The following is a 14,887-nucleotide window of genomic DNA, read 5'->3' on the forward strand; positions in this document are numbered from 1 at the left end:
TCTACAAACATGCATGTCTTTGGCAAGTGGGAGGAAACCGGAGCAGCTGGAGGAAAACCACATGGGGTCAGGGAGAACGTGCAAACTCCACACAGACTGCACCCGAGGTCAGGATTGAACCAGGGTCTCTAGCGTTGTGAGGCAGTGGCTCTATCTGCGGGCCACTGTTCTGCCCTGGTTCTTGCTTAAAGTATTTATGATTGTAATCAGGATTGACAGACATAGAATTTAAAAGCAAAATTTATGGTAGTGTCTTTTGGACCCAGAGAAATGGATAAGACAAAACAATAAAAAGAGTTTTAATCAGAGTGTAATCAGAGTTACCTTTCTGCTAAAAAAAAAGGTTTTGAAGTAATGTAGCCACAAATTCTACTTTGCAAATTGGATCATAGTGCTTTCACATTATCAGGTATGTAAGTTGGAATGAATTAACTGCAAACGAGAGGAAGTTGCTGGAAACATTGCAACATTCCCTGGGAAACATCCAATGACTCATTATTTCAGCTGTGTGTGTGGGGTTGTAAAGACCTTTAACTGCATTGCAAAACAAAAGCACTAACTACTATTAATTATTTGCATTTCTTCCAAAAGATTTATTCAATGATCAATTTCAATCAAAAGTCTTCAACAATTGATGGCAGTTGATGAGGAGGCAAACGCTCTCTGCATCCGCCGGCACGACCGGCCGCCTTGCTCATGTGCACTGCCACAGGCCTGCACATCCTCCCCCTGCACATGCGCACAACCACAGGCAGCATATCATCAGCCACCCTGCACAAGCGCACTGCCACGGCAACAGGTCGGCGCCGGGCACTTTTTCCCTCCCTTTGCATTGTGGGAGATCTGGCCGCCATTGCTGTCGTGACTGCTGAAAACCAACGCAGAATCACTCCCTGGAGCTGGAGTAATTCCCTGGAGTAACTCTTGCTTCTTGGTTTCCTGGTCCTCCAAAAATATTCCAAATGGAATTTAAACTGGAGTGAACCCTCCACTACCAAACTCCAAACTCTGAAAAATAACAGCCTATTGCACTATATCTTCTGAACCTTCTGAATTTGTAGTCGCCAGGGGTACTCTGCATTTCGCCAACTTGGATGTATTGTGCACAGTAACGCGCTGTTAGTGCCCCCCTAAAACTGTCCAGTGAAAGTGATTTGACTATATTGTTGTCTAGTTTATTCCATTCCCTTAAGGTTCTTACAAAGAATGAGTTCTTATAAATATCTGTCTTGGTGAATGGGGTTTCTATTTGCATATCATTTCTCTTTCTTGTTGTGCTATCTGTTTACTTATTGTGTGTGTATATATGGTCTATGGTTTATAGACACATTCAACTTTTATCTCCTGTTCTGTATTATGTTTACATATTCTGTTATGCTGCAACAAGCAAGAATTTCATTGTCCTATCTGGGACACATGACAATAAAACTCTCTTGACTCTTGACTTGGACAAGCAAAAAAAGGGTTCTTGGGGAAAAAAAGAGCTACCTTAAATTTAGTCGAGTCTGGTTGGGTAACTATGGTAGGGTGAAGACTATTCCATGCTTTAATTGTGCGGGGGAACTCCATGGAGCCGCCAGCATCTCTGGATGGAAGAAATTGGGTGACATTTCGGATAGAGACCCTTTTTTAGATTTCCTCTGGTTTTAATGTTTTTAGTTTAATTTAAAGATACAGTGTGGAAACAGGCCCTTTGGCCCACCGAGTTCACGCCGACCACCGTTCGGTACATTAGTTCTATCCCACACATAAGTCAAGAGTGTTTTATTCTCTCACGTTCCAGTTAGAACTTACTTGCAGCAGCACAACAGAATATGTAAACATAGTATTCTGTAAGCAGTTATAAACGAGAAAACAAAACAGTGTATATTTATATATGAATATACAACTATATGAACATATATAACTATGTGTGTGTGTGTAATATATATATCCACACACACACACACAAGTTCTATCGTATAGTAACGTGTGTGTATGAAGGAACTGCAGATGCTGGTTTAAACTGAAGATAGACACAAAAAGCTGGAGTAACTCAACAGGTCAGACAGAATCTCTGGACAAAAGGAAAATATAACGTTTTGGGTTGGGTCTGAAAAAGGTTCCTGCACACCTTTGGAATGTGGAAGGAAACAAGAAGAAAACCCGGAGAAAACCCATGCGATCAAAGGGAAAAGGAGCAAACTCCATACAGACAGCACCCATATTCAGGATCAATTCCAGGTCTCTGGCACTTTTAGGCAGCAACTTTATGGCCAATGTACTGCCCCATAGTCTTGAACTGAATTAAAACATACAGTAGCTATAAAGGGGGACATAGCGTCACTTGGAGATTTAAAACTGAAAATGGATAGTTTCTTTTTTTTTTTAGTAACCAAAGTTATCAACGTATAATTTTTTGTGTGTTGGAAAACAAAATATAGTGGTACAGCTGGTGGGCTTGCTGCCTCACATGCCAGAGATCTGTGTTCGATCCTGTCCTCGGGCACTGTCTGTGTACAATTTGCACATTCTCCCTGCAAGAGTGTGGGTTTCCTCCCACATCCCAAAGACGCATTGGCTTTGTAGGTTAACTTGTCTCCATAAAATTGCCCCTAATGTGTAGGGAGTGGGTGAGGAAAATGGGATAACAGAACTTGTGTGAATGGGTAGACAAAAATTCCGGAGAAGCTCAGCGGATGAGGCAGCATCTATGGAGCGACGGAAATAGGCAACATTTCGAGTCAAGATCTTTCTTCCGACTGATGTGAGGGGGGGGGGCGGGAAGAAGAAAGGAAGAGACGGAGACAGTGGGCTGAGGGAGAGCTGGGAAGGGGAGGAGAAATGTTCATACCACTGGGGTGTAAACTGCCCAAGCGAAATATGAGGTGCTCCTCCTCCAATTTACGGTGGGCCTCACCCTGGCCATGGAGGAGGCCCAGGACAGAAAGGTCGGATTCGGAATGGGAGGGGGAGTTGAAGTGCTGGGCCACCGGGAGATCAGGTTGGTTATTGCAAACTGAGTGGAGGTGTTGTGCGAAGCGATCGCCAAGCCTGCGCTTGGTCTCACCGAGGTTGATCATACGCTGAATAATCCAACCACATTTTTGTTTGGAAGTGGAAAGAAATAATAGAAATTGCATTCATTGCAACATGTAAAAAAGTTGAGATACTGTATATACTGTATTATAATTTTGCTGCATGTCATTGTGGTATATATCATGTCTTGATTGGTGAATATGTTTAGTTTGTGACTATATTTGAAGCAGAAATAATATGTGAATGCTTCATTGAGCATAATTCCGACTGGTATCTACGCACTTCGACCGAGCACATTATCGCACGTGTCATGCAAGCTGTCATAAATGACCACCTAAACTGTCATTTGGCAACCTAAAAAGCTGCCTATGTTGCCAGTCTGGAAACAGAGAAAAAAAGTTGAGTGAGATCCCTGAATAGGAACCTGAGGGGTAACCTTTTCACATAGTCTCCAGGTGCTCTGGTTTCTTCCCGCATCCCAAAAGCATGCAAATTTGCAAGTTAACTGGCCTCTATAAATTGCCTCTAATGTGTTGGGAGTGGATGGCAAAGTGGGATAACATGGAACTAACGTGAACAGGTAATCAATAGTTGGCTTGGACTCACTGGGCTGAAGGGATTGTTTCCATGCTGCGTCTTTCAATTAAATTCAAAAAGGGAAATGATGGAAATGAAGGGAAATAACCGATCCCTCGGTTATGGGAGAAGGCAGGGAAGGGAGAAGGGTCACCGGGGGGTGGGAGATAGTGGGAATGGTTGTGCACCGAGGAAGGCGGCCACAGGAAGAGTGAGAGGGTAGAGGGGAAGCAGAAAATAAGGTGCTGCTCCAGTTTGTGCATGGCCTGCAAGTTGTATTAAATTGACAAAATCAAGTTAGACTTTAGAGATACAGCGTGGAAACATGCACTTCGGCCCATCTAGTCAGCGGGGACTGGCGATCACCCCCGACACTAGCACTAGCACTAGCACCTACACACTAGGGACAAATTACAAATTTTTACAAATTACCGAAGCCAATTAGCCTACAAACCGTTTGGAGTGTGGGAGGAAACCAGAGCACCCAGAGAAAACCCACACGGTCACATGCAGAACGTAAAGACTCCATACAGACAGCACCCTTAGTCAAGATCGAACCTGGGTCCCTGGCGCTGTGAGACAGGAACTCCACCACTCTGCCACCCATATTTAAAGCTAAAGTTACTTCAGTTCAACATGCAAATGTTTTATGGCATAAGCCACAATGTCCAGTTGCCTCTGAAGGTGCAAGGAAATGAACATTAATGGGATCTGAAGTGTGTATCGCGGCTTGTTTTGGTGAGATTCCACAGGAGCCATAAAAAATAAAAATCTCTTTGCCAAAGAGAATTCATACTTCCTCTCCTGGCTGGAAATCAATGAATGAATATTACTTTGAATTCTTTATTCATAATATTTAATCCAATGCTCCTTTTATTTCAATGAGCAATAGAATGACAAACAGCATGAATTAAGCTGCTCAGTGGGCAATCTTTGTTCCATGCAGGATGTGCGCCTACACAAGGCATTTGAGTTATAATTTACTTTATGTAGGTGGGCAGTGGTATAAAAAAAATTAATTCTTACATGACTGATGAGCATCTCTCTGACCAAAAGTTTAAAAAACATATCTACAAATATTATAAGCCTCGGAAAACCAGCCAACAGAATTAAAGACTTGTCCCATCCTGGTCATTCCTTCTTTAACCTGCTCCCAGCCAGCAGAAGGTACAAAAGCTTGAAACCGTGCACCATCATACTCAGGAACGGCTTCTTCCTCTCTGTTATCAAACTTCTGACCTCGGTATTTTCCGCTTTTCCCTATCTACTGTACCTGAGTTTGACTTGATTGTATTTATGTATAGTATTATCTGATCAGACTGGATAGCATGCAAAACATGCAAGTGCTATTTAAAGGCAGTTACAACTTTTTTAAAAAGGACGCAAGTTCTGGAGTAGCTCAGCAGGTCCGGCAGCATCTTTGGGGAACATCGATTGGCGATGTGTCAGGTCGGGACACTTCTTCAGACTTCCGACTGAAGAAGAGTCCCAAGCCGAAACTTCACCTATCCATATTCTCCAGCGATGCTGCCTGACCTGCTGAATTACCCCTGCACTTTGTGTTCTTTTTTGCTATGGAAAGGTGTTCTAAATGGACATCATTTAAAATAGAGCAAGTCCATTTATCATCAGACTGATTGACTATCCTATTTAATTAATTCTCACTTGTCTACTCATGCGCACATGTCTAGTCCTGTAAATATTTCACAGGCATACGCGTAATAGCATAAGGCAGTGTCCAGGGAGAACATTTTTGATGTGCTGCAGTTTTACAATGGAATCAGATTTCATTTGAGGAAATTAATCCTTTCACTAGAAAACAATGAAGCATTTTCAAGGCCGACATTACTTAAATCATTCATAAGTTTTACACTGTATTTGGGGAACAGCTGTAATAGAATGCAATCATTGAAAGGAAATCATGTATAAATTCATGAGGCGAATAGAAAGGGTGACAGCACAGAGTATTTTGTCGAAGGATGGATGCTATATGGATTGTGGTTTGAATGAAATACAAAGGATGCATGCTCAGCGTCTTTTACCCAAAGTAGGGGAATCAAAAACAAGAGGATAGGTTTAAGGTGAGATGGACAAGATTTAATACGAACCCGAGGAGCAACTTTTTCCACAAAGAGGGTGATGGGTATATGGAACAAGCTGCTAGAGGAGGTGGTTGAGGTAGGTACCATAATAATGTTTAAAAGACACTTGGAAAGATACATGCTTAGGAAAGGTTTAGAGGGGTATGGGCCATATGGGATTAGTTTAGATGGGACATCTTGGTCGGCAGGGACGAATTGGGTCAGTTTCTCTGCTGTATGGTTACATTTCATAAATGGTTACACTTCAGCAAACTACAATCTGTATAGCATTATATCATCAACCAAATTACTCATTTTACATTGATTTATGGAAGACCATGTTTACATTTTTCCTCTGTGATTATGTTGACTGAATCCATTCTCCCCAAGTACTACTGTGATGATCAAAGCTGAATGTTAATAACAGATTATGACTTCCATCCAAAGCTGTATTAAGTATGGGGTTTGTGTTAGTTATACTGTGCGCCAGTATTTTAATAAATCATGCCAGGCACAACAGCACAACTATTCACATACAAGCTCGTTCTAAATCGTTGCCAGGTAATTAAGATAGGCACCAGGCTTCTTTACTTGAAGACTACGAAATAAATGTTTTTATTTGTATGGCACCTATATAATCCATAAAATGCTTTGTTTTAGTCAGATGCCAACAAAGGTATTGTGTGAAGTTTAAGAAGAAGGTTCTCAACGCAACACAAAATATCACCTATCAGTCTGAAGAAGGGCCCCAACCCGAAACATTGCCTATCCATGTCCTTCATAGATGCTGCCTGACCCGCTGAGTTACTCCAGCAATGTGTTTTACATTGTATGAAGTTTAGTCTGTTTCTAATGTATACAGTCAACCCTTGTAATAACGGATCTCTATATAGCAGAGTTTGGTTATAATAATAATAATAATAAATTTTATTTATGGGCGCCTTTCAAGAGTCTCAAGGACACCTTACAAAAATCTAGCAGGTAGAGGAAAAACATGTAAGGGGAATGAAATAAATAGTAGAGACACGACTAGTACACAATGTAAAGACAGAATTCAATACAAAACACAATATGAGGCAATTAATGCACATATGAAAAGGGAGGGGGACGTGGGGCTAAGGATAGGCAGAGGTGAAGAGATGGGTCTTGAGGCGGGACTGGAAGATGGTGAGGGACACGGAATTGCGGATCAGTTGGGGGAGGGAGTTCCAGAGCCTGGGAGCTGCCCTGGAGAAGGCTCTGTCCCCAAAACTGCGGAGGTTGGACGTGGATGGAGAGGAGACCAGCTGATGTGGATCTGAGGGACCGTGAGGGTTGGTAGGGGGAGAGGAGGTCAGTGAGATATGGGGGGGCCAGATGGTGGAGGGCTTTGTAGGTGAGGATCAGGATTTTGTAGTTGATCCGGTGGGAGATGGGAAGCCAGTGAAGTTGTTTGAGGACTGGAGTGATGTGATGCCAGGATTTGGTATGGGCGATGAGTCGGGCAGCTGCGTTCTGGACCAGTTGGAGTCGGTTGATGTAGGTGGAGCTGATGCCAAGGAGAAGTGAGTTGCAGTAGTCCAATCGGGAGGAGATGAAGGCATGGATGAGTCTTTCAGCAGCGGGAGGTGTGAGAGAGGGTCTGAGTTTGCCGATGTTGCGGAGAAGGAAGAAGGAGGTTTTTAATGACATGGCGGATGTGAGGCTCAAGGGAGAGGGTGGAAGCAAAGATCACGCCAAGGATACGGGCCTGGGGAGATAGTGGTGCCGTCGATGGTGAGAGTGGGTTTATTGATTTTGCTTATAGCACTCAGGTCCCTGTTGCACCCCCACCCCCAAACCTCGCTTCTACAAGTTACCCAACGCGCTGGCGCCACGTGGCGGGAGCTTCTGGTTGCGGGAATGGAGAGAGCAAGCAGCACGAAAGTGGCGTGAGTACGGGGCCCGTCCCCGACTACAATAGACAAAACGGACACCATTCTCCCCCCCTGCATATTGTTTTTGCATTTAACAAATATTTTGAACCAAAATAAAATTCTAGAAATGCACTTCAGATGCATCAATATCTGAAAATGCAGAAGGCGAGAAATTCTAGTTTCATCTAAAATATATTCATCTCTTCACTGGACGCTTTGGCCTGGGCACTACATTTGAAAGCACTTGTATCTATTTTTCCTACACAGGAGGTAGAGAAGTAAGTTTCCTTTGAACCTTTCAAGTCATGGAAAAAAAATGAATTAAATTGCAAGATGCAAATAATTAATAGAATTATAACATTTCAGTGTTAGTAGCAAAAAATCTCTTACAACTAATTTGAACATGAACGGTTGCAATGAGTCAGAACAAATGGTTTAAAAACCATTGTTTAATCACATTTAACAAGGTTTCTATTCCAGTTACTATAATTTGTACAGAGACGTGCAATGCCAACTCAATGTTCTGCACATTATTTTCTTTTCATTGACTGGTAAACATTTTTTTGTATGTTGTCCAAGTCTATGTGCCTGTGATGCGTCAAATCATAGTGTCATAGAGCGTGGAAACAGGCCTTTCGACCTAACTTGCCCACACTGACCATGACACTGGTCCCACCTGCCTGGGGGGGGGGGGGGGGTGGGGGGGGGGGGAGACGACGACTAAAGGCATACCAGCCAAAAATAGATTTTAAGATAACCCCATTACTCAGCTCTTGCTTCTTCCAGTAATTATCCACTTTCCAATGACTGCCACATGTTCCACTTCATCACATTCAATCCAGCACATGTCTAAGTTCCAGGATACTCATCAATTTATATATTTTTAATTTAATCATAACATCAAGTACGCTCACCAAGACTTCAGTAAGTAGAAATGTGAAATAAATAATTATGATGCAACTTGACCAGAAAAAACAATTCTACTTGAGGAATGGAGACACAAAGATCTGCAGATGCTGTAATCTTGAACAAAACTAAAATGGTGGAGGAACTCAGCAGATCAGGTGACATCTGGGGAGGGAATGGACGGACACCTGGGGAGGGAATGGACGGAATGAAGAAGTCCTAACCCAAATGTCACCTATCTACTGCACAGTGGCACAGCGGTAGAACTGCTGCCTTACAGCGCCAAAGACCAGGACTCGATCCTGACTATGGGTACTGCCACTATGTAGTTTGTACGTTCTCCCTGTGACCGCGTGAGTTTTCTCCGAGTGCTCTGATTTCGTCCCACTTTCCAAAGATCTACATGTTTGTAGGTTAATTGACCCATAAAAATTGTACATTATCACTTGTGTGAAGCATAGTCCTAATGTACAGGGTGATAGCTGGTTAGTGCAGACTCGGTGGGCCGAAGGGCCTGTTTCCACGCGGTTTCTCTAAAGTCTAAGGATGTTGCCTGACTTGCTGAGTTCCTCCAGCACTTTGTGTTTTAATTTGGCTTCCAACACAGTAATAGGCACCACTTTCCCACGCCTCCTGTGCATAATATGACTTAAACAATACTGAAGAATATGTAATTATAAGAAGGTAATGAGTTTCATGAATTAAAAGCATTTCATCATAACAGAAACAAAATAACAGTATTAATTGCTTACTGAAGCATACTGACCATAGCACTAGGTAACACTGTCTCTAGTCTTAAGGGAATACCTCTTCCACACAAGCCCAATAGAAATGCTCAATTTTTACTCAACCGTAAGGGAGTGGAGATTGGCAGTGAGGCAAAATGAAAAACAAGTAATAGTTCAGACTGATACACAATCTGCCGAACCTTCTGCTGTACAACCAACTGTTCCATGTATTAATCAGTGTTAAATAAAATATTCAACTCGATATCAATAAACGCCATAACAAGACGTAAACACATATATCTTTATAACATCAGCAATGTCATCCGCTGGAAATTAATACACCATACACCCGCACAGAATTAATGTATGTATAAATAATATTATAAAATATGCATAAAATGTATTTATGTATAGTATTATCGGATTCGATAGCATGCAGAACATCAGTTGGGTGGCGCAGCTGGTAGCGCTGCTGCCTCACAGCGCCAGAGACCTGGTTTCGATCCTGACCAAGGGTGCTATCTGTGCAGTTATTACGGTTTTCCTGTGACCGCATGTGTTTTTACTGGATGCTCCGGTTTCCCCCCACATTCCAAAGACATGCAGGTCTGTAGTTGAATTGCCTTCTGTAAATTGCCCCGAGTGTGTAGGATAGAACTAGTCCACAGGTGATCAATTGTGTGGCATTGAATCTGGTGGGCCAAAGGGCCTGTTTCCACGCTGTATCTTGAAACTAAAATAAACTAAACAATGCTTTTTACCTCAGTCTGAAGAAGGGTTTCGGCCCGAAATGTTGCCTTTTTCCTTCGCTCCATAGATGCTGCTGCACCCGCTGAGCTTCTCCAGCTTTTTTGTGTACCAATGCTTTTTACTATACCCTGGTACACTTAACAATGTTAAATCTAAACCCAAACCTACACCAAAATAATAATAATTGAGTAGAATGTAGAAACAAAGAACTGCTCGTTTAGACCAAAGATAGACACAAAGTGCTGAAGTATCTCAATGGGTCAGGCAGCATCTCTGGAGAAAAAGGACAGGCGACGTTTCAGGTCAGCACCCTTCTTCAATCTGAAGAAGGGTCCTGACCCGGAACTTTACCTGTCCTTCTCTTTAATTAGGAATATGTGCACATCCTTGGAACATCTCTGAAAGATCAAATCATAGCATATGTCTATGAAAGCTTTGTGATTGAAAATTGATTTAACCAGCCAAATTCCCCTCAAATCTATGGAGAAAGGATTTACAAATGCCATCAAATTGCAAATATGAACATTTTAATGAGACTTGATAACTTTACAAATGCATGTACTTACTCTACCAGACTTAGAAGAAACCTTATTTTTACTTCCTCTTGGTCTACCTCGAGGTCGCTTTGGAATAGGCTCGCCTATTGGCTCCTTTAAGAAGAAGAAAGGATTTTAATTAGTCTTAGTACTTAGTTCAGTTTATTATCACGTGTACCGAGGTCCAGTGAAAAGCTTTTGCTGCGCGCTATCCAGAAGATAATACATGATTACAATCGAGCCATTTAGTCAATAGATACATGATACGGGAATAATGTTTAGTGCAAGGTAAAGCCAGCAAAGTCCGATCAAGGATATTCCGAGGGACTTTAATAGGAATGACTGGCACAGTCAAGGTAAATCAAACCATTTGCTTCATGTGGTACCCGTAATTTTTTTGTCATTTGCATCCTGTCTAAAGTAAAAGTAGAAGTTCTAAACTCATCCACGCTTTTGGTATTTCCCAGAACAGCGTACCCCTGCGTTACAGCAGTTTGTGCCAAGGAAACAAACGGAAATACCAATCTCACCAATTTCACAAATCACTACCAAAAAAGTTGAGATACAGAATAAAAATGCATGGCTACGGAATGTATGTGAAAGAACATAAACCAATGCCAGTTCACACAAGGGGGCTACTTAAGGGATTTGCTTTGGAAACTGACAAGGCAATATCTTCTATTGATATGTTATCGAACCGTGTAACATTCATTTCTAGTTACCGTATTTAAAACAGCAATGTTTTCTCTCTGCCTCCCTCTGGCTTTACATTTTGCGCCTCTCATCCCTTATCTGATACCCTTTTGTCTCCATTTCATCTCTAGCCATTGTCATTTACTCCACCCAGCTCCCAATCAAACGTCCTTCACCTGCATCTACATTTCATTTTCCAGGCTTTATCCCTGCTCTCACCTCTTTGTTTCCCCTCCCCCCCCCCCCCCCCCCCCCCCCCCCACCCAATACATTCATCTGAAGAGTCCTGACCCAAAATGTCACCTGTCCATTCCCTCCACAAATGCTGCTTGACCAGCTGGGTTTCTCCACAACTTTCTGTTTTGCTCAAGATTCCAGCATCTGCAGTTCCTTGTGTCAACAGTATCTCTTATGCCTACAACACAATCAGAATTCCCCCACAGGGACAAAACTGTAGAGAGAAAAACTTCCTGTGGGATTGCATCCCCACTTACAACTTGAGACTCACTGGGGACTTGTTCCACCCTGGTCATTCCTTCTTCTCCCTGCTCCCATTGCACAGAAGCTTGAAAGTACACACCACTAGACAGGAACAGCTCCTTCCTCTCTGTTAGCAGGCTTCTGAATGGTCCTTCCATAGGTAGGGTACTGTCTAATTCACTTCTACCCCATTGTGGACATTGAACTTTGTTTCTGGTACTGGTACACTACAATGCTGAGAACTATATTATGTTCCCTTTCTCTGTATCTTTCCCTTTGTTCTACCTTTTTTTAAGACTGAGGGATACAGCACAGAAACAGGCCCTTCGGCCCACCTAGTCCATGCCGACCACGTGTATACTAGCCCCGTACACTAGGGACAATTTACAATTTTTACCAAAGCCAATTGACATACCAATCTGTATATCTTTGGAGTGTGGGAGAAAACTGGAGCAAAAGGGGAAATGTACATGGTCACGTGGAGAATATCCAAACTCTGTACAGGCCTCACCCATAGTCATGATCAAACCCGGGTCACTGGCACTGTGAGGCAGCAACTCTACCACTGCGCCATCGTGCTACACCATTGTACTTGAGTTCAACTTGATTGGATTTATGCTTAGTGTTATCTGATTGGATAACATGCAAAACAAAGCTTTTCACCATGCCTTGGCACACATGACAATAATAAGCCTAAACCTAAAATAGGATTTGTATTACAGAAAATAACAGGGAGCAGTTATCTAGAATTAGGCAACACCATCACAATCCTGTATCAGTCTAACATTGCTGTAGCCGTCACATGACCAGATGACCCGGAGGAAACCCACGCAGTCACAGGGAGAACATAAAAACTCCACACAGAGAGCACCCTTAGTCAGGATCGAACCCGAGTCTCTGGCGCTGTAAGGTGGCAACTCTGCTGCTGCGCCACAACACCACCCCACATTTAAAATACATTTGGGCACTTGCATGTTTTGAGGGATATGGGCCAAACGGGGGCAGGTGGGACTGGTGTAGATGGGGCACAAGTTAAGTTCATCAGTTACAGGAGCAGAATTAGGCCATTCGGCCCATCAAGTCCATCCCGTCATTCAATTATGACTGATCCATCTTTTCCTCTCAACCCTATTCTCCTGCCTTTCCCCCATAACCCCTGACACCCGTAATAATGAATTACATCTTGGCCAGAATGGGTAGGATGGACCGAAGGGCCTGTACAGGCGTGTTCTATGTTCGAACATGTGGGAGGCTTCCCGGATGATTGGCAGCGCAGCCAGTCCACGTACGTCAGCGGAGGGGAAAGGGGGCGGGACATGTGGAAGGGGGCTGGGCCGCCGCTCCAGGCTGGTTTAAAGGGCTGCAGTCAGCGCTGGTGCTGAAAGAAGCAGCGTTGTAGCAAGCAAAATTCAGGGGCAGAAATCCCGCTCACGGCCAACGCAACCTGCTGCAAAATAATAAATCCACAGCAATTCCCTTGCATTTCATCAAATCCACTCCGAAGGTTGTGCGAATAAAATCCAGCAGAGGAGAAAAGTACAACAGCTTGTTTACAGCCGGGGTGCTGCGTAATTCGCACTAGTTTTTCAAATCGATTTGCATTACTCCAAAACCGGCTGCTGCATTTTGCACTTAAAAGAGATTTTAAACTGCAATGTGGGTGCAAGTAATCCGGAGATACTATTTGAAATATTGCAAAATATTTTTTTCAAAAATAACGCGTTGAATTTCTATTTTGGTAGCAAAAGGCGTTCTATGGTCGGTAAGAAATAAAAGTAAGAATAATGTAAATATGAAAAATGTTCACCTAAAATGCATTTACACTTGTGTTCACTCGCCCGGCCAAAAATGTAAAGCGAATACGCAAAATTCTGTTCTATGTAAAACGAATTTGAAGAATATACATTTCATACTTGGGGTTGCTTCCTTGGTCTACCGCGTCCCCTCTTTGGCGTTACATCCTTCTCTTGTTTTACTGCTAAAGGCTGGCTAGATTTTGCACCTGTGTCACTCATAGTTATTTTCCTGCAAAAAAAATAAGTAACACGTTCAAAAACAAAATGACCAAAGGAAAATCAAAAATTGCTCCAATGCAGCAAAGAGAAATTGAAACTTCCCACGGTAAACATTTCGGTACAACCGATGCAAATTAAGGCTTGCATTAAAAAAAAGGCAGATTGCAATAAAGAAACACTCACGGGTATGCAACGCTCAATGTGCAATGGTAATCTCTTCTCCTCCTTGATCAAAATAAAGCAAAGCTGGTACAGATATATAGCCCACATATAACACACACAGTAGGCCTGTTCCTGGTCTCTGTTCGTTCCCTGAATGATGATCACGCTCGTCTAATACGGCGAGTGAAAGGAAACAGAATGAAAATGAAAAAAAAACACTCTCTTGGCTCAGATCCAAAAGCGGGCAATGCTTTGCACAGTGATGGTATTTTTATGTTAAAAAAATAATAATTTAAATAGAGCCTATTGCAATATCAAAGCAGTTTGCACAGCTTGGATTGAGTTGCATAGCAGCAAAGCAACTCCTGATTGGGTCTGACCCAGCAGGTCATTAAACAGAATCCTCCAAAGGCATGATCTACCCGCTCAAATATTCTTGTTTGCAATGGGAGGGGGGGAGACACACTTTTGTTTTTTGCACGAATTATCAATATGTACAACACCCTGCAGCAGTTCCCGAGCCGTGCCGCGCCGGCGCTCAGAGGTTTGCACCGGCACACATGGCCCGGGACTGGTGGTTCTGCAACCTCGCCGCGGCCGCTACAGTCGAACTCTCATCGCAGTCGAACACGCTCCCTCGATCCCCACTGTTCTGCCCGCTCTCCCTCTCTGGTTGCTTCCTCCCGCGGTCCCTCGCGGCTCTCTGCACCCCCTTACGTTCATCGCCTTCTCTCCCTCACTGCACTGCCCCCTCCTCTGTCCCTCCGCTCCCCCCGCTCTTCCTCACTCCGCTCTCTCCTCCCCGCCCCCTCTCCTCCCCGCCCTCCCCACTGCCCTCCATCACTCCTCCCCCCCTCCCTCCCTCACTCCCCCCCTCCCTCCTCCTGCCCGCCCTCCGACTCCTCCCCACTCTCCCTCCTCCCGCTCTCACTCACTCCTCCCCACTCTTCCCCGCTCACTCCCCACTCTCCCTCACTCCTCTGTGCGCTCCCTCCTCCCCGCTCTCCTCCCGCACTCCCTCCTCCTCACCGCACTCCCACACTCTCC

At 43.6% G+C, this 14,887-nt stretch overlaps 1 protein-coding gene across 2 annotated transcripts in view; it reads right to left on the reverse strand.

Moving 5' to 3' along the window:
* Positions 1–14,544, reverse strand: part of LOC129708671 (high mobility group protein HMG-I/HMG-Y-like) — a 46,403-nt gene extending 31,859 nt beyond the window's left edge. For both annotated transcript variants that reach the window (XR_008725390.1, XM_055654580.1), the window contains exons 1-3: positions 13,862–14,544; positions 13,577–13,688; positions 10,521–10,604 (exon numbers count right to left, since the gene is read on the reverse strand). Coding sequence is in view for 1 of the 2 variants with exons in the window: in XM_055654580.1 (XP_055510555.1) it covers positions 10,521–10,604; positions 13,577–13,678 (186 nt within the window). In the remaining variant the exon portion in view is untranslated. The remainder of the gene's footprint in view (positions 1–10,520; positions 10,605–13,576; positions 13,689–13,861) is intronic.
* Positions 14,545–14,887: the final 343 nt, after the last annotated feature.

This window comes from Leucoraja erinacea, chromosome 24 (assembly GCF_028641065.1).
Source record: "Leucoraja erinacea ecotype New England chromosome 24, Leri_hhj_1, whole genome shotgun sequence".
NCBI lineage: Eukaryota > Metazoa > Chordata > Chondrichthyes > Rajiformes > Rajidae > Leucoraja > Leucoraja erinaceus.